This window comes from Sminthopsis crassicaudata, chromosome 6 (assembly GCF_048593235.1).
Source record: "Sminthopsis crassicaudata isolate SCR6 chromosome 6, ASM4859323v1, whole genome shotgun sequence".
NCBI lineage: Eukaryota > Metazoa > Chordata > Mammalia > Dasyuromorphia > Dasyuridae > Sminthopsis > Sminthopsis crassicaudata.
In genome coordinates, this window is record NC_133622.1 from 177813819 (window position 1) to 177833024 (window position 19206).

At 34.2% G+C, this 19206-nt stretch overlaps 1 protein-coding gene across 8 annotated transcripts in view; it reads right to left on the reverse strand.

The window, feature by feature from the left end:
• NRG1 (neuregulin 1) overlaps positions 1 to 19206 on the reverse strand; it is an 888216-nt gene that overhangs the window by 160085 nt on the left and 708925 nt on the right. For 5 of the 8 annotated variants that reach the window (XM_074275395.1, XM_074275392.1, XM_074275391.1 and 2 more), the window contains exons 4-5: positions 11706 to 11756; positions 4684 to 4734 (exon numbers count right to left, since the gene is read on the reverse strand). The exons of 1 other annotated variant lie outside the window; for it this stretch is intronic. In XM_074275395.1, the coding sequence (XP_074131496.1) occupies positions 4684 to 4734; positions 11706 to 11756 (102 nt within the window). Of the gene's footprint in view, positions 1 to 4683; positions 4735 to 5238; positions 5378 to 11705; positions 11757 to 19206 lie in introns of those variants that run through there. 2 more of the 8 variants (XM_074275400.1, XM_074275396.1) reach the window with 2 other exon arrangements.

Here is a 19206-nt window from a genome sequence, read left to right on the forward strand (position 1 = left end):
ATATTCTAAGGAAGGGATAAACTATGTAAATAATGAACTATGAATTGAAATATGTATTGTTTTATAACTATGGAAATAGAGGTGAGAGAGAGCATTAATGCATGGGTAAATTAAGGAAGGTTTTGTGTGAGAGATGGAAAGAATTTGATATTCTGAAAAGCAGCAATATCAAAAAAAATTAAAGCTGCTGATTTCAGATTGAAGGTAAAATTTTAAATTAACAGCCCAACAGCATTAATAATGCTGGGTTAGTTTCACTTTAAAATTTCCTGAAATCCATGTTCTTTCTCCTTCAACACACACACATACACAGATAGACAGACACACACACACACACACACACACACATAAACACACATACCAAGAAGTTAGAAGGATTGATGCACAAATTCAGCACCAAAAAATGTATTTTATTATAATCCCCAGAGGAAATTACCATCCTTTGTCTTGAATAAGTAAATATAGACATTTCAGGGTGAGAGGAAGGGGTTAGATTTCACACAATGAATAGACCTTTAGTATGAGATCCATTTTGGGTATCTACAGCTAGGACAAAACAAGCAAAATGTTATTTCCCTTTCATAACTGCTCAGATGTGCTTAAGGACAATGTCCATCATTTCTGCTAATGAAGAAAGGAAGAGCTCCAGTTTCAGGAAACTAAATCACTTTATTCATTAAATCCTGCAGAGAAAATTCATATCAAACAAGTGGCAAGAAGAAACTCTATGATTTGGTTTCAAATATTAAGCACTTAATATTTATATTTATGTATATAAATATATATATACATATTTATATTTACATATATATTTAATATATTTAAATAATTAAAATAAATTAATAAATTTAAATAATTAAAATAAATAATTAAAGAATATTTTATATTTATATATTTATATACAAAATCAAACAATAGATATCATAATCCAATAGATATCATAACCCAAATGGACTATAATTCAGACACTAACTAGGAAATATGCACAAAGCCACCACACAAAATTATAAAACACAAAGAATATCAAGATTGTCATCTTGGAGAGGTGCATAGAACCAAAATAAAAGAACATAGAAGGAGAAATAGTCTCTCTGATTGCCATAAATTTAGCTAACTGTGCCAGATAACCTGAATCTATATAGATAACCCAAGCAGGCAAATGGATTAGATAAGCTAAAAAGTGATATAAATAAGAATATGGGACCTATCACAAGAATGGTCAAAAATCCAAGATAAATCTTTGGCCTGAACACTATATTCATATCACATAGCCACAGCTACAGTGCTGCTACCTTGGGAGAAGAAGGACTAGGGTCAGATGAGTCTCAAATTAGGAGAAAATTGGACAAATCAAGATATGCTATAATAAGTTCCAAATGGTGCTTAACTAATTTTGACAGATTGGTGGAAAGAGATAGAGATATATACACATATGCATATGTTGTTATTTAGTTATTTTCAGTCATGTCTGACTCTTTGTTCCCCCCATTTCAGGTTTTCTTGGCAAAAATACTGGAGTATTTTGCCAATTCCTTTTCCAGATCATTTTAGAGATGAGGGAACTGAGGCAAACGTGTTTAGGTGACTTGTCCAAGGTCATAGAGCTAATTAAATGTCTGAGGCTAGATTTGAATTCGGGTCTTCCAGAATTTAGGCTCAGTACTCTATCCACCAAGCCAACTAACGGCCTCATAGACCTACATTTGGATAAATAAATACATAAAGGTATAATTATAGACATGATAACATATATATATATGAATAAAGAGATATTTTAAAATAGAAATATATATTAAACAAATATCATATAAAACAAATATACATATTTTTTTAAAATGTAAAGATATAGTTTTATTTTATGTTAAAAATTATATGAAAGAAATAGGGCAAAGGGGAAAATTTTGAAGCAAACACAATAAACAGGGAGACCAAAAAAACAAATCCATAAAAACATTTTGATTTTTTTTTCATAAGAGAAGTTGTTGAGTAGAAGGAAAAACTGTATTTCAACATTTGGTAAAAGTTTGATATATAAGATAGATAGGGAATTTTGGTATAGTGAACAGGAATGCTGAATCTGGAGTCAGGAAGGCTGGTGATAGACACTTATTAGTTGTTTCACTCCAGGCAAGTCCTTTAACTTGTTTGCCCTAGCTTCCACTATTCTAAAATGGGGGTAATAATAATACCATTTTGCAGGGTTGTTGTAAGGATCAAAGAGATAACAATTCTAAAGCCCTTAGCATGGTGCTTAATACATTCTAAGCACAATAGAAATGTTAGTTATTATTGTTGTAGCTGCTGCTAATTATATTATGTGGTCTAAGATAAGCATAATTTTCAAAATGAAGAGATGCACACATATTTTACAAAAGAAAAAGACCTCAAATCATTCACAAACACAAATTAGAAGAGCTGAAATTTTCCCTCGATATCCATTAAATTGACAAATATGATAAAAAAAATAGTCAACATTAAATATGTTGAGGGAAGACAGGGACCTAATTTACTAATGGTGGAACAGTAAATCAGCTCAACAACAACAACAAAAAAAAACAATTGGGAAGTGCATGAGAAAAGTCACTGAACCATCCACATCCCTCTACCAAGTAATACCCCCTTCCTGGGTAGATAGTAGAACCAGTTCAAAAACCAAGAAATACGCATATATCAAAATATTTATGGCATAAGGTTTTATAATAGTAACCTAAAAATAGAAAAAAACATGACTATCAATCAATTGGGCAAATTATGAATGCAATGTAATACACTTGTATCATAAGAAATGCTGACTATGAAGAAATCAGGAATTATAAGAAGGCTTCTGGGAGCTCAAGCTGAGTGAAGTAAGTAGAGCCAGGAATTACTACAAAAGTATAAATGAAAATAATAATAAAAGGCAGTCAAGTTCAGATCGATTTCAACAACTGTTTTGACGCTATAGGACAGGTGGGGAATTATATTTCTCTTGTCTTGGTAAAGATGCAGGGACTTTGTATGCAGAATCCCATTTCCATCATGTCTGTTCCATGCCTTCTCCTTTCTCCTGAAGTCATTACTGGTCTGCTCATAACTGCCAATATATACATCTCCCACCTTGATGGTATTTTTTCCCTTCTAGTTTCTTTCTTATGCCTGAAATGCCCCCATCTTCTCCAGTCTTTCTTATTCAACTACTATTTCTGATAGCTTACCTGAGCCCTGTAGTATTTAGTCCTTAGTGTTCCATGGAAAATAATTTGAACTATTTATTTTAATTTTCTATGTATATGCTATTTTCCCCTCAAAAGAATGCAAGCTTTTTGTGGTTAGGGACTATTTAATTTTCATCTGAGTTTACGATAGCCCCTGGCTCATAAAAAATTATATTTTAAAGGTAAGCAGCTTCCCCAGGGTCTCACTGCCTATACATACATGAGCTAAGACCTGAATTCAAGTTTTCCTGGAGTCAAGGCTAGCTCTCTATTATATCACATTGCTTCATCACTCTTTAATGGAGTTTTCAGCAAATAAGTCTCTTCATATATAAAAGACATGGGTATACATACCCACACATATAAGAAAATGTTTGCCTGTGTGTGTCACATATATGTATATAGCTAAAAATGTATTTGCATTTTTCTCATATTTTGGTTGATTCTGAAAAGGGTTGCTTATATTTAATTATGCAAAATTTATCAAACTGAACACAGTTTCCAGTTTTAAATAGTTACCTGAAAACTGGTGGAGTCTGTAATTACAGAACTCTTTGCCCAGAGATCTGCTAGACTGCTCCAACACTTTCTTTGGAATCTGTACCTCACCAACCCTATACTGTTCATCTTCCTGATAAGCATCAAGGAGTTTTTGCTAGATTTTCCTAATTTTTTTTTTTTTTTGCTGAGGCAATTGGGATTAAATATCTTGTCCAGGGTCACACAGCTAGGAACTGTTAAATAAGATCAGATTTGAACTCAGGTCTTCTTGATTTCAGGGCTAATGCTCTATCCACTGCACCACATAGCTGCCCCAAGACCTTCCTAATTTTATCAGCTCCCCTGGCATCTAGCTAAGAGCAACAATCCATTTCATACTAATACTACCCTTACAAGACCCATTCCACATTAAAAAGGTGAAAGATAAAATTGTGGCCAGGAACGTGCTGCTAATACATTTCCCAACTAGTTGCTATCTCTCAAATTTGAAATATGAGCATCTATCATTTATCTATCACATATACAGCACACTGTAGAAAAATGGAAGAGCTACCAAATGGTGGAGTTATTTATATAGCACATCTCAGGTAATGAAATTAGGCTTTGAAAGAAGCTGAAATCCGACTCATTCAAGTCAAGTCAATCATGTGCCTGGAACTGAGTCGAATACTATTTGATTTTTCACAAGAGGACATTTTCCAGAGCAAGGTGTTTCCAGATCTGATGGCCACTGTTTCAATCTATCAACCATGCACATGAAGAAAGTTTCCATCCAATTATATTTATACATACTCATTAGAAAAGAGTATAGAAGGAAATATAATTCTAAACACTCTATCTCTACCATTTCCAAAATCCTTCAAGTTCTACAATAGGGCATTCTAATTGGAATTACCATCAAGCTGAAGATACAGGTGAAATTTAAAAGTCCTTGAAAGCCATCACAAAAATATGGAAAAGTCAGTTAATGGAGTGATTGAGTACTTACATGAAGAAGTATTGGTCCCTTCTGTTGACATTGATATTCTAGTGGGGTATTCTACAAAACAGAAAAAGGCAATGAGGAATTATGGGATCAGGCCAAGCAAAGTTGTCCATAGCAAATGTGCCATGCTCAGAGATACCCCAGGAAAAGAAAACAGGAAAGCAAAAAAAAAAAAAAAAAAAATTTGAAAAAAAAAAACCAAAAAACCTCAAGATTTAATGATTCCACAGTCAATGGAAGGTTAATAAAAATAGTGCTTAGCTAAAAGCCATAACAAGCAATATCTATAGCTTAGACTTAAAAGAGGCTTCAGCAAAGATGGACAGGAAGGCCTCTAACTCACAAACGGACCTTAATATCTATAACAGCTGCAATTTCCATCACAAAGAAGCTCTCCACTTCCTACTAAACAAGATGCTATGTGCACATGTAGGGCCATTCAACATTATCAGAGAGATATAACCAATTCCTTTGACAGTGGTGATGGACAGAATTGATAAAGATTTAGGAAGAAATGTTGGGAAAACAAGGCAAAAATGCTCATTTTACTCTGCCTACCTTGGATCCACCCATGGGGATTAATAAAGATTTGCTGAGATCCAGTGACAAGGGCCTCTTTGCTGTTTCTTGTACAAAACTATCTCCCCACTCCAGACATATTTTCTGACAATCCCCCTTGCCTGAAATACTCTTCTATCCTCAGTCTCTTGACTCCCCTGGCTTGCCTCAAGACCCAGAAAAAAGTCCCATCTTTTGCAGGAAGCTCTTCCCAATCCCACTTCATCTTCTCCTCCATTGATTCTCTCCATTTCATCCTGCATTTCATTTGGCTGGACATAGTTGTCTGCATGTTGTCTTCCCCATCAGTGAGCTCTGTAAGAGCAAACATTGTGGTTTGCCTTTCCTTGTATCTACAATATTTGGCACAGTATCCAGTACATAAAAGGTTTTAATAAAGTCTTACTGACTCATTGAGTCTGAGCAATCATGAGATCCACAGAAAAAGCTCAAGAAGAATGAAGATCAAGAGAAAAGAGTTAATTATTATAAGTTCCTGAAAATACACCACAGTGTAGTAGACAGAACTTTGACATTGGAAATCAAATGGAAGTCATTGGAAGTTAATAAGATCCAAATTCAAATCCCACCTCAGACACTTATTAACTTTCTTATCTCCTTCTTCCATTTTCTTATAAGTGAAATGAGTGGTTGGACTAGATGTCCTTTTCAACTTTAGATTTATGAACTTATGACCTTCATCTGGTCCTGGCACAGAATTGAAGATCCCTATGCAAGGAGCCCCTTGGAGAGATAAAAACCAATATGAGTGGGAAGATACCTGACACCTAAAAGCCTTTTTCTCTTATACAAAAGAGGAGAATGGGAGAGGACAGAAGGAAAAGATAAGAGGAAGAAAGTGGGGAAAAGAGACAAGGAAGATTGAAGAAGATAAGACATGGGGAAAGAGAAGAAATGGAGAAAGGCCAAAAAAGAAGGAAAAGAGAAAATGGGTTTAAGAAAGAGGAAGAGAGAGAGAAGAAAGGACAAAGAAAGGAGAGAGGGAGGAGAAAATGCAGAGATAGCAGAGAAAAAAAGTAAGTAAGAAGGGAATGGCGAAGAAGGTTCAAGGAGAAAAAGGGAAAGAAAAGAAAGAGGGAAACAAAGAGAAGACAGAGAAAGAAGAAGGGGGGGACATAGGGAAGGAGAATGGCAAAAATGGGAAGAAAAAAGGAATGGAAGAGAAAGAAGGGGAATGGGGGAAGAGTCAAGGTGAAGAGAAGAAAGGGATAGAGAACAGAGAAGAAGACTGGAAGGGAGCAGAGGAAGAAAAAGAATAGATGGGGGAAGATGACAGAAGAATATTGCCTTATCCAAGACCAAAAGCACCCCTTAAAGTCTATTCTCATTAAAAGGCTTAAAACATTTAAGAATGATCCAGTAGGATTCAGAGTAAAAGTAGCTATTAATATTAATAGGGCCTTGCAAATCATATGGTTCAAACCTATCATATTAAAGATAGAAAAAGAGGCCTAGAGAAGGAAAGAGACTTGCCTAGCATCACATAAAGCATCAGTATTATAGAAGCCCAAGTGTTCTGACTTCAAATCCAGCACTCATACTCCTGGCTCAGGCTGCTGCCATTTACAAAAATCAGACACCAAAGAAATAGAAGCACCAGAAATGGCCAAGTCTTTTTCCATCTTTGAGCCTCAGTTTCCCTGTCTTTAAACGGAAATGAGTCACATGCTCTGTTAAAGATGTGATTTCAGAATACAGACTAGATTTCTTTGACATGGGCAATGTAGAATTTTCCCCTTGATTATGCATATTTCTTACAAAGATTTTTTTTTTATTTTTAAAGAAGGAGGAAAATTGTAAAGAATTCTTTTTATTTGAGAAAAATAAATAAATATAAAGTCAAAGGGTCAGACTATCTAGATAGTATATAAGGTCACATCTAGCCCTAATTATTTACTCACAAATTTAGAAGAGTAATAATAGCAAGGAAATCAGAAAGAGTTGAAGGATTGTGAAAGGGAGGGGTAGGCTAGAATACAATGACTTCTAGTAGGGGCTGTGAGAGAAGTGAAAACAATTTCCAAACAGAATACATAATCCATGGGAAATAGTTATATGTATGAATTTGATGGCTACCAAGGATTGCATCTAAAGTAGGTAGAAACTCTTCCTTTTTCCTTGGACCCTTAACTCCCCATCATTAAATCATTCATATCAACAGGCGAGAGGATGGAAAAAAAAAAAAAAAAAATATATATATATATATATATATATATATATATATATATATATATATATATATATCCTTTCAGACATTTATTTTTAAAGAAGTTTATTGGTATATTTTGTTTTTACAACACATATATTTTCTTATTTTTGCCTTCCCTACCCTATCTTGAAGTCCAACTCTTCTAACAAATAAAACAAAAGAGGTCAGAGGAAGCAGTTCTGAAAAAATTGTTAACATATCATTCAGGCTGATGACATAATCAATATTCCATATGGATTGTCACTACCTCTACAAAGGTATGTGTCTATATTCTCTAAAGCAGGTTGTTCTTATTTCACTCTAAATTATTTTGAAGAAGTCATCCTATGAGTCTCTGAATTTTTCATATTCATTGTTTCTTGCAGTACATTAATATAACATTATTTTGCATGTAATGAATTTGTTTAGCCAAATGATGGACAGCTCTTGATTTGGATTCTTTCTGCTATCATGAAAAGATGCATATGGGAACCTTATTTTATTTTTTTATTTTTTTTTTTTTTTGTCATTTACCTTCCCAGGGCACGTACCTAGCATGGGAATGTTTAGGTCAAAGGATGAGAATATTTTATTCATTTCCATTGTATTATATATTATGTTCTACTGAACTACTTTTCATTTTCCTCAAACTATACCAAATACTTTTGACAATTACTGTTCCACAACATAATTTGAAGTTTGAAAATATTATCCTTTCTTCATTTCCACTTTGAGATTTTAGAGCTTTTCTTTGTCCAAATACATTTTGAACATCATTTTGTCTAATTCTAAAAAGTAATTGGATAGTTCATCTTGTATAGCACTAAATGTGTAAATGGGTTTTAGTCAGATCACCAGTTTTATTACATTGCTGTGATTCAGATGTAAGCACTGAGTATCCTTTCAATAATTTAGATTCTTATTAAATTTCTTTAAAAAGTATTGCATATTTGTATTTATGCCTCAAGTGAGCACTTGAAGACTTTTAGATAATAAACTATCTAATTAATTAATAAACTAACATTTTGTATATAGTTTGATATTGCAATAAATAAACATTGATGTACTATGCATTTATTTTATATTTGTTCTAAATAAATAAACAAAGCTATTGTTCTAAATAATTTCTTTGCTGATTCTGTTTTTCTAACTAAAATGTCTTATCATTAGTTAACATAAATTTCCTCCTTGTCTAGATTTAATGTATTTAGTTGCTTTCTCTTGTCTTATTTTTTCCCCCTGGTATTTCTAGAAGTATGTTCTATATTTATGGTGAAAGCTTCCAGTTTACTACAAACAAAGTTAGTTTGGTTTAAGCTACATAATTTTAACATATTTTAATGGCCCTTTCAACCTATGATTGGTACTTTTGTTGTTTTTGTTGTTTTTTAATCTAAATGAATGTTGCATTTTCTCAAAACCTTTTTATTTGAACTTAAACACAATTGCTTAGCATGATAGTTTGTTTTAATATGTTCATGTTGCTTATTTTCCTATAGCCTTTGCATCTCATGCAATTCTAACTTGTACATGATAAGTCTAGTCTTTGGGTAATATTTTATTTCAACTTTTTGCACAAATATTCTTTAGTAATATTGGTCATTTGTTCCCTTTCTCTGTTTTATCTTTCCCTGGTTTAGATATCAGAATTTATTTCTCTCATAGGAAGAGCTGAATAATGTCAACATAATTCACAAAACCGAATCTGTTCTTTGTTTGATCTGATAATGGATTGATCATACTTGTGCTAACTTGGGGGATAATTACATAACAGGCATCAGTTACTCTTTAAACATTTAATATATTTAACTACAAATTTCCATGCAAAAGTGATTTTAATAAGCTATATATCCTTCTCTCCACAATTATACAATTTTCCATTTTGTCATATTCTAAAAAAATAATAATAATTTAGTAGGAGTTAGGAGTCCAAGTTCAAATAAAGTATTCCACTTTGGTGGAAATCTTTTCGTAAAATGTTTCTTAAAACTTCATCCTTTAGGTTTGTTTCTTCTTTTTTTACTCACTTGATAATTTCCAACACTGTCTTTCTTTTAAATTCTAAATGAATCCTTATCTTTAAAAATAATCTAGGTGTGAAAATAGATTTTATTAATCTTATCTACATAAATTTTTCTTTACCTCATTATGCTTCAAATAATCAGAAGTGTTTTAAAACAATATACTTGTCACTTTTTTTTTCATGAATGCTCTATTGTCAGTCTTTTCATCAAACATCCATTTTTTGTCATAGATCAGATTTGTGGGATATATTGTTTTAAATTATATCTTGATCTCTTTTTTCTTTTTAAAATATACTCTTCCTCCCTGAAATTTCTTTGGAATGAAATCTAAAATAATCTGAATTGAATGTGTCTATCACAGAAATCACTAAATGCAAAACACTCCATGTCTTGGAATTTACAACATATTCTCTTTTTCTGGTAAAGATCTGCAGATTCATGCTATGATTTCTTTGTTGTCTTTATCCAGGAGTACAGAATAGAAATCTGGGTTTGAGATTATTGGTTTGAATTTTTTGCATTATTTACGGAATTATAAAATTCAGATTTTTAAGAAATAATTTATTGTGTCTTCTTAGATAATCTATGATTCTTAACTTGCCTCCATATATCCTGTCTCTAAGGTCAATCACTCTGGCAAACAGAGAATTTATATATTCCTTTAATACTATTATTTTTTATTTTTCCTTTTGTCATTTTTCCTCCCCTGTCGTATTTATTTTTTACACTCCAAAAAAGTTATTTTCTCCCTCCCTCACTTTCACTTTTTTTAGAAGACATTTGCCATCATGAAGGGGTATATGTTTGTGTGTGTTATTCTGTTATTTGTTTGCTTGTTTCTATTTCTGCATTAAGAACTCTGATTTCTGTCTTAAATCCATTCCTAATTTTTTCTGAAATTTTTCTTTTGAACTATTCTAGGATTTCTTGATATTGTTCCATGATCTCTGGTAAGTTCACAATATTCTCATGTTTACTAGATAATATTAGTTATTTCATCCATGTTAAAACACTTGTACATATACTTTTACTTCTTTTGGATATTTTTAATAATTTGATTTTGTTTTTATGATCCTCTGTTATTTTACTTGCTTGTAAAAGATATTTTAATTCAGGATTTTTTTTCCTTCAACTGTAATCACTTTTCTCATAGATTCTCTATCATTTGCAGTATAGGATATGAAGGTAAGATAGACATACTCCACTACCCTGAGGAATATCTAGAGAAAATGAACTAAACCCATCTATGTTTCCAGTCCCCCTTCTCTTAGACCTGAAGTTTTGTCACCTATAACCTATGACTTCACGTGTCATATACATTCAAATGTCTAATTTCTCTTCTTTTAGTCTCAATTCATTCCATTCTTTCCTTACTGTGGCTATGTAGAATCTTTGTCCATAGCTTCTTAGAGTTGAATATTTCAGGTAGGATTCACTGCTTTATAATCAAATTCCAAGTCCTATGCCTATGAACTTGCTTTGCTCACTCTTCTGGATGGACAAGAATTAGCTGGTATTAGGGACACTGAATGAGAACTCTAACAACTAGCTTTTAAGCCATAATTCATGAGGATCCTCCTTGTGTATTTAGTCTTTTTAACTTGTGAAAGCATCTGTAACTGCTGTATCTGTTCAATAATTCCTTGCTTCTGAAGTTTTCAAGATGGAGATGTTTATCAACAGGAACCATATTGCTGATCATGTGTTCTCAATTGTGTATTTCAGATATCCAGGCCAATAGGTCAGAGATTTCTTGTGAACCATATCCTAGAAGGGACCCTGATAGTAATAACAATTTTATAATCAAAAGTTTGACCTGATCATAGTATCCTATCCTTTAGGATAGTGCTAGAAAGGCACCACTGTTCTGAATCTATCTATAAATATTGTTTTTCACAAATGTTTGACCAGAAAATGCTGTCCTAGAAAGAAGACAGAAGGGCCAAGGGCCACAACTTTAAAATTATCTCTGGAAATCCTTCATCTCCTTAGACTTGTTTCAGAAGTCAGGCTTTGATCAGAAACATCAGTAATTGTGGGCAATCTTCCCCAAACTGAAACCCAAAGGGGAGCCAGAAGGCAGAGCATGCTTGATGATGTTGTTAGTAGACAAGGAAAAGGAAAAGGAGGGGCAAGTTCTGAAGGCATAAAAGCTTCTGTTGAGTAGAGATACAGTTAATAGGAAGATTGGTCAATCCAGGGCACAAAGCTTGATGATGGCTAACTTTACTTACCTGATGGCATGCTCGCTCTTTCAGTAGATGCTGGCATGCTAGTTACAGTCTCTGTAAAACAAAAAGGCCAATAAAAAGTTATGCCATCCAATGCCAGTTACAGCCAGACTGGTGCAGAATAGCAATGTGAAAGGAAGGAAAGAAATGCCCCTGAGAAAGGGGAATCTCATACTTGAACTTCATAGAGAGTGAAAAATACAAATAGAACCATGATTCTACTTTTTTTCTTCTTTCTTGGACAGCAAGCATGAGCTGAATTAAGTCAGGTTTACTGGAAAGAAAAAAACATTTCCACCTGATACAAAGAGAGCATATTGTGGCCCAGATATAACCTGCTCCTTGAGAAGGTATATACCAATGTCACCTCTGGAATAGTCAAGAAAGTTGATAACAATATTGCTGTCAAAATTTCTCATTACAGATAATTAGAGAAGTGTCTCAAGGATGAAAGCCATTTTCAAGTTGGGATCATTGGAAAGTAAATCAGTTTCTGGCAGTATAGACTCATAGACATTTTCTCCCTTATCTGTAGTATCAGCTTCCAGATGAGGAAAGTAAAAACTTTTGTTCAAAGGATCATGTCCATATATGCAATATTGAGTTAAGAACTCTCAGAAGCCACACCAGTCTAAAAAACTTGATCTTGACTGCTTGCCTCTGCCATAAGTTTCTTTGGATCTTAGAACCAAATTTATATCTTTCCAGTTATATAGATTTATCTAGAGGCCCAGGAAATTGCCTGGCAGAGTGAGAAAAATAAATCAAACTAGAGCAGTTGAAGGCATCTACGGTTAGAGGACCAAAAATTGTGCCTGGGACAGCAAAAACACATCATTAACAAATATCCCTTCACCAATGAAATCAAAACAATTAGTGCCCAATGTACCTTTTAGCTGGATGCTAAAACTACAAAGATTTTCATTTGCAAATCATGGACTAAAAGAATTAAGGATGCCTTCTGGTGTGATTTTTTTTTCTACCCATTTAGAAATTCCCACAGTGACAATTAACTTAAACATGTACATTCACCAAATTATGCCATCTCTAAGTTTCTTATCATAATTAACGATAAAACAGCATCGAATAAATTAATGATTGAGGGGAGGAATGCCTTAAAGATAAAGTTCAAGCCCTTTTTTATGGAAACTGTAGCCCAGGAGGCTTACGTGATTTGCTAAGGCCACACCTACTAGGTGGAATGCCAACTCAGAGACTGAGATTCTGCAGCGACCACCTCTCTGCCACACTATGATGCATCCAGAAGTCCAGATGGCTCAACTGAGTCACATGCACACAGGCTTTCTATAGTCTTTTAGAGGGCAGCTCCTTTCTTTATCTAGCAACTGTAAAGAATAAAGATTGCTTTTACCCTGAGTAGAAATGTTATCATGTGTCTCATTTCAAATTTACTAGGAACACAATATCCTAATTCATAATTGAATAAGATCTCATTGTGAATATAATAGAGACTGGAAATATCTTTTTAGCAATGCAATGGTAGTTCCTTGGACTCAGAAGTCAAGTGTTGAAACATATTCTTCAACTGTCAAGATCACCAATTATTAAGGGTTGGGAAACACATTTTTCTTTAAGATTTCAATGAATTCACTAAATAGGCCTAAGATGGCCAGGATATAAGCAATGAAAACAATATGGAGTTAAGACGGGAATTTCATTGTTGTAAAACCTTGCGGACTCCTTCAGGTAGCAAGGAATAAGAGATTTTCTATCTTCAGAGCTAAAACAATCTAAGGTGGTATTTTTGAAGAACTTTCAAATAATTTTCTTTCTTCTCTTGGACTTTAAAAAACAAAGAATAGCAATAAGTTGCCATCAAGAGAGATAAGAATCTTTTTTGATCTTAAAAAAATTCAGCTTTCCAAGACAAGTAACCAATATTCCTTTTGAAAGAGAAGGCACTCCCACTGCCCATCCATCAAAGACATAGCAGACATTAAAACTGAGGCCAACATATTAAACTCTAAAAATATAGCATGGGGATCTTACTCATGGTACAACAATAAATGTTCTGTTGTTTGGGGGGAGTTGTCTTTCAATAAAATGATGAATACAGCAATGATGTCAGAAGTACTAGGAAAAGGAAGAAGCATTTATTAAGTGCCTATTATGTGCCAGGCACTGTGTTAAGTACTTTATGAGTGTTAATTCCTTTGATTCTCACAACAGCCTTGGGAAGTAGGTGCTGTTATTACCCCTTTTTACAGTTGAGGAAACTGAGGCAGACAGAAGTTGTGTTTTGCCCAAGTACTGTTCGGCTATGATATCTCTAAGATTGGACTTGAATTCAAGTCTTCCTGCCTCCAGGCTCAGCACTCTATTCATTGTATCACCTAGGTATTCTCAATACAAACACAGATAAAAAAATGTTTTTTAAATCTATTATCATCATCATTCTAAGAAATTAATTTGCCCTGTACCTCTCAGAGCAAATAGTTTTAGAAAAGGAAGTAATTACAGATGAGGAACAATTAATTTCTTTAAACTGATTCTCCTCTCCCCCCCAAAAAAAGACTAAATAACACATCTGATCTCATGAATATATATTTCTTCTGATAGTGCAAATCACACCTCATCAAGCCCAGCCATCCTGTGCAATTTTCATCCAAGTTATTCTCATAACTTCACCAAAGAAGGTCCATTCAACACACTTGTGGACCTCATCATTTTTCATGAGTCCATATGTGCAATATTGAGTTAAGAACTCTCAGAAGCCACACCAGTTCAAAAAAACCTGATCTTGACTTCTTGCCTCCACCATGATGCTGGCAGGAGCAATGTCACTAGTGGTTTAATAAGCATTACATTCAGATGCCCTGGAAAGGGTTTCTCTGGATCTCAGAACCAAATCTACAACTTTCTTAGATTTATCTAAAGGCCAGGAAACTAACTACCTAGCAAAGTCAGAAAATAAATAAAACTGGATTAACTGGAAGCAACTATGTTGGATGACCAAAAATTGTGCCTGGGACAGCAAAAACATATTATTAATAAATATCCCTTCACCAATGAAATCAAAACAATTATCATGAAGATCCCAGTGGAATACATAGGTTGGTATCCCTCCTTCTTGTTATGCAACTATTCTTTCTCCCCACCCTCATCCTCTTGAAAATACTTCTTTGATGCATCCTACACATAATTTTTTTCAGTATGTCCTATTTTACAATGTGTTGCTATTTGCATACACTACCCTTCATGTGCATTCTTCATTGGCCTTTAAGAAGTCTTTGATTCTTTTGGTACTATAGCATTTCATGGCTCACAGGCAGAGTTTCACCAGAAGGATGTATTTCTTAATTCCTCAAAGACTTTCAGCAAAAAACAAAGTACCACTTAATTCCCCTAAGCACAAATGGACACCCAATCATGATTATCTCTGTAACAAAAATGAGATTTCTACCCTGAAGACAGGAGAATTACATTTCAAGCTTGTGGTTCAAAAACAAGGCCTGCAGGCAAATTCTGTCCATAACGCTTCTTGAAAAAATGCAAACTCAGAAATGATGATCACCAGTCATGACTTGCAATTTCCTAATGAGAAACTCTCATCTTGCTAATAAAGATTCTACTGCAGAAAGGCTATTTGAATATTATAGCAATTGTCATTCCTTTTAGAAAATACATCTATCCTGCCAAAAGCAAAATTGTAAATCACTAAATCTAAGTTCCACTTACAAGAAAAAGAAAAATGTATTTATGAACCCAGGCTTCTTGATTTTTTTTTCTGTCAGCAACACACTGTTCCCTGAGGAATTTGGAAAATGAAATGTGTTCATATGTACTGGGTGGCCCTTTCATTAAGCTGAATTAATGAGAACCACCATCAGCATCTGCCTGCAGCCAAGTGACTTATGCTAAGAACACCAAGAAAGGGAAGGAAAGGAACCTGTGTCTGCAGCATTATTATACAAATTGGCCTGGATTTTGGAAAAATGCCCCAGTTTGGGCATAAACTCTTTATGCAAAAGGCATCCATTTCTAATGATCACAGACAAGCCGCTTGTTTCTGAAGATTCTATTATGAGTGTTATATGCTAAATTGAAAAGCTTTACATAACGTGTATACACTCAAGTCTCCAAAATCATCCTTCAAATGTGCAAGAGTGTTTTGGGTTCTCTGTAGCTTTTGAAAGCAAAGCACGCCATCATTCTGGGGTCAACAACTTAGGAATGGCATCTATTTTTTTAATTAATAAGCCCCCTTACTTAAAAATTAAGAGGCACCAAACTCAAATGTGCATTTCCAGAAAATTGACCAGAAAGTCAATTGAACATAAAGTCCCAGTGCTCTATACATACAACTTGCCTTTCTCTTTAAGCATGTAATCAATTCCACATGTTATTTTCAAAGCCTACTTGCTTGTCTTTGTTTGCTATGCTTCTCCTCCATGCAATTTTTATGTAATTTAAACTTTGATGATTCCATTTTCTTACTTTTCTTCCTTTTTAATTATTTTTGGTAGCCCTATCATTTATCATCTGTCCCTTCCACCTCACTTTTTCCCAACTTAAAGTGAAAAAAGTTACAATTCCCACTTTGGCCACATCCAAAAATATCCATCTCATTCCACACCTTATGACTATCACCTTTCTGCAGAAGGTGGAGAGCAAATTTCATCTCTGGTTCTCTGGAGATGTGGTTGGGCAATGCATGCTTTGTCATCTTTAACATTTTTATATAGACTTATTCTATTCATTATTCTCCAAGTTCTGCTCATTTCATTCTATCAATTCATCCCAGTTTTCTCTGAAACCATTTAGGACAAGAATTTTCAAAGGATTACAGAAACACAGTATCTAAGCTCTTGGCCATCAGAATCTCTGAAATCCACCTTTAATTTTAGAACAAAGGCTCACTGGAACTGAGGGGTTTTAGAAAACCTATCAACAAACAAGCCTGGGAATATATATTGGGGATAAGGATGTGAAAGGACATCGACTCTTCTTATTAAAGTCTGGTTTTGACTTTCTGGGTATGCCTCCTATAGCATATATGACCATTTGTTTTACACGATTAATGGCAGACCTATGACCAACACACCCAAACCACAGCAGTTATAATTACATCCTCAATTCAGTCATTATTGAGAAGCTCAGTCTCTTATCAAAATGAACTAAATCCATAGCTCTGATAGAGATTAATCCTATTTTATGCAAATTGAATTCCCAGGCATGATAGAATAAATGAATCATTCACTAGCAATTATTAAATGTCTACTAACTGTCAAGTATCATAAATTCTAAGGATAAAAAGATAGATTTTTGGGGGGGAGGGGATCTCTACCCTCTAGGAGCTTATGCTTTTTCAGGAAAAATGGGATGTATTATATAAACAATCACAAAATAAATAAAAGTGTGCATATACTCAATACAAAGAAGGGAAGCCTAATGGTTGGACAAGGGGGAGAGAATCAGGATAGGGCTCATGTAGGAGGTGGTCATTGAGTTGAGCACTGGAAAAACTTGGAAATCTAATATGCACAGGTGAGGAAGAAGTACATTCCACACGTGGCAGACTATCTGTGCAAAGGCATGGAGAGGGTAGAAGAAAAATAAACATGAGAAGTAATTAGGATGGTGTGTCTATACCTGAGAGTTCAAGAAAGCGACTAATGAGTCCGGAAAGGTAAGTTGGAGAGAAATTTGTATTTTATCCAAGTAGTAAGAAAAAAATTCCTGGGGCATTCTTAGCATGGAATACTCAGATCAATTCTTTAGGCCCCTTTACTTGGCAGCTGTGTGAAGGACAGACTACAGTGAAGAGTGATCAGACAAAAAGAAATCAATTGAGAGATAACTGTAGTAGTCTACATAAGAGGCAATGAGAGCGTGAGATAGGGCTGAGGCCATGTGAGTGGAAACCAGGAAAGGGATGGAAAGATGTTGTAGATGAAGAATTGACAAGACTTGGCAATTGATTGCACGTGTGCAGGGAGGAAGACATAAGGAAGAATGAAGAGTCAAGGATGACACTTAGATTGTAAACCCAAGAAGGTTAGAAAAAGAAGACTAATTAATAGCTTCTTGACTTGTATTTATGATAATTCTAAAAGTAGAGGAATCAATGAAGGGAAATTTTATGATGAAACTGGATCTCATTAATAAGCAAAAACTGGTTACTGAGGTAGAAATGGGAACTCTGAGCAGAAAGAAGCATTTCCTCCTGAAGCTGAAATAAAGAACAGGTCTAGTCTGACATGTGTCAGAGATTTTGAAGAGAGGGAATCTCAACACTGTCTCCACACAAAGGATATGGAAAGTGTAATGGACATTTTAAAGGAGAAGTCAAGAGTGGAAGGAACAGAACTCTCAAGATTAAGATTCTGAAGACACAAAGGAAAACAAATCTAATTAGGAGGGGAAATGAGAGTTTTCTAAAGAAAATGAATTCTTTAGCCAATTAAAGAAATGTAAGCAAGGCCACTTAATGAAGTATGAATATAAGCACGATCCTATAAAATTTTTTGCATTTTTTAGAATTATAATTTGGAATTTAAAAATTAAAAACAATGTCAGGCTTACTAAATCTCAGAATGAACCAAGGCTGACAAGGAAAGCTAAGGATAACCAAATAGTTAGTTGTTGCTATTTTTAAAGAATCAAAGAAGGCATAATTTCTTTGTGGGTGCATAACTGAAAGCAGACAAGATAGAGCTGCACAAATCTCATGTTGGTTCAATTCCCTGTACTAGGGCAAATAACCTTTGTACAAGATATGACTGAACAAAAATGGCTACCTGGGAGGTACTATCCTATAACAGTAAGGAGATAATAAAAGACTCCTCAGCTATCTGTAGCTGTTTTTGGTTTTTGTTTTGTTTTTTAAAGAGGAAGATGAGAGAACAGAAAGAGTCTAGAAACTATAGGCCATGGACTTGGATTCCGGGGAAAGTTTTAGAATTGATTATTAAATGGGTGGTTTGGTAAATATTTAGAAATGTACCTACTAAGAGCCAGCAATAGATTCAGTGGGAATGGGTCATGCTAGACTAAGGTTTACTAACCTTGTTGATGTTTTTAGATCTAGTTTACCTAGAATTTGAGAAAGATTTTGAGAAATATCTTATTCCATTTTTGTGAAAAATGTAGAACAATGTAGAATAGATAATACTGCAACTAAAGAAACTCCGGACCGTTTAAATAGCAATTCTCAAAGAGAAGTCATTAGTGGTTCAATATCAATTTGGCAGGAAGTCTCCAGGAAAGGAATCTGTGATTGGCTCTGTGCTTTTTAACATTATTTATCAATAACCTGAATAATGTTATGGAGAATATGCTCAGCAAGTTTGCAGGTGACACAACATATAAGAGGGGTAGCTAACAGAGGATGACAAAGTCAGAATTGAAAAATATCAACATGCTAGAGTATTGGACTGAATCTAAGAGAATGAAATTCTCTTAGATAAATGCAAAGTATTATGTAGGTCCAAAAATTCAACTTTACAAGTATAAAAGGGAGTGATATTTTTAGATAGTAGCT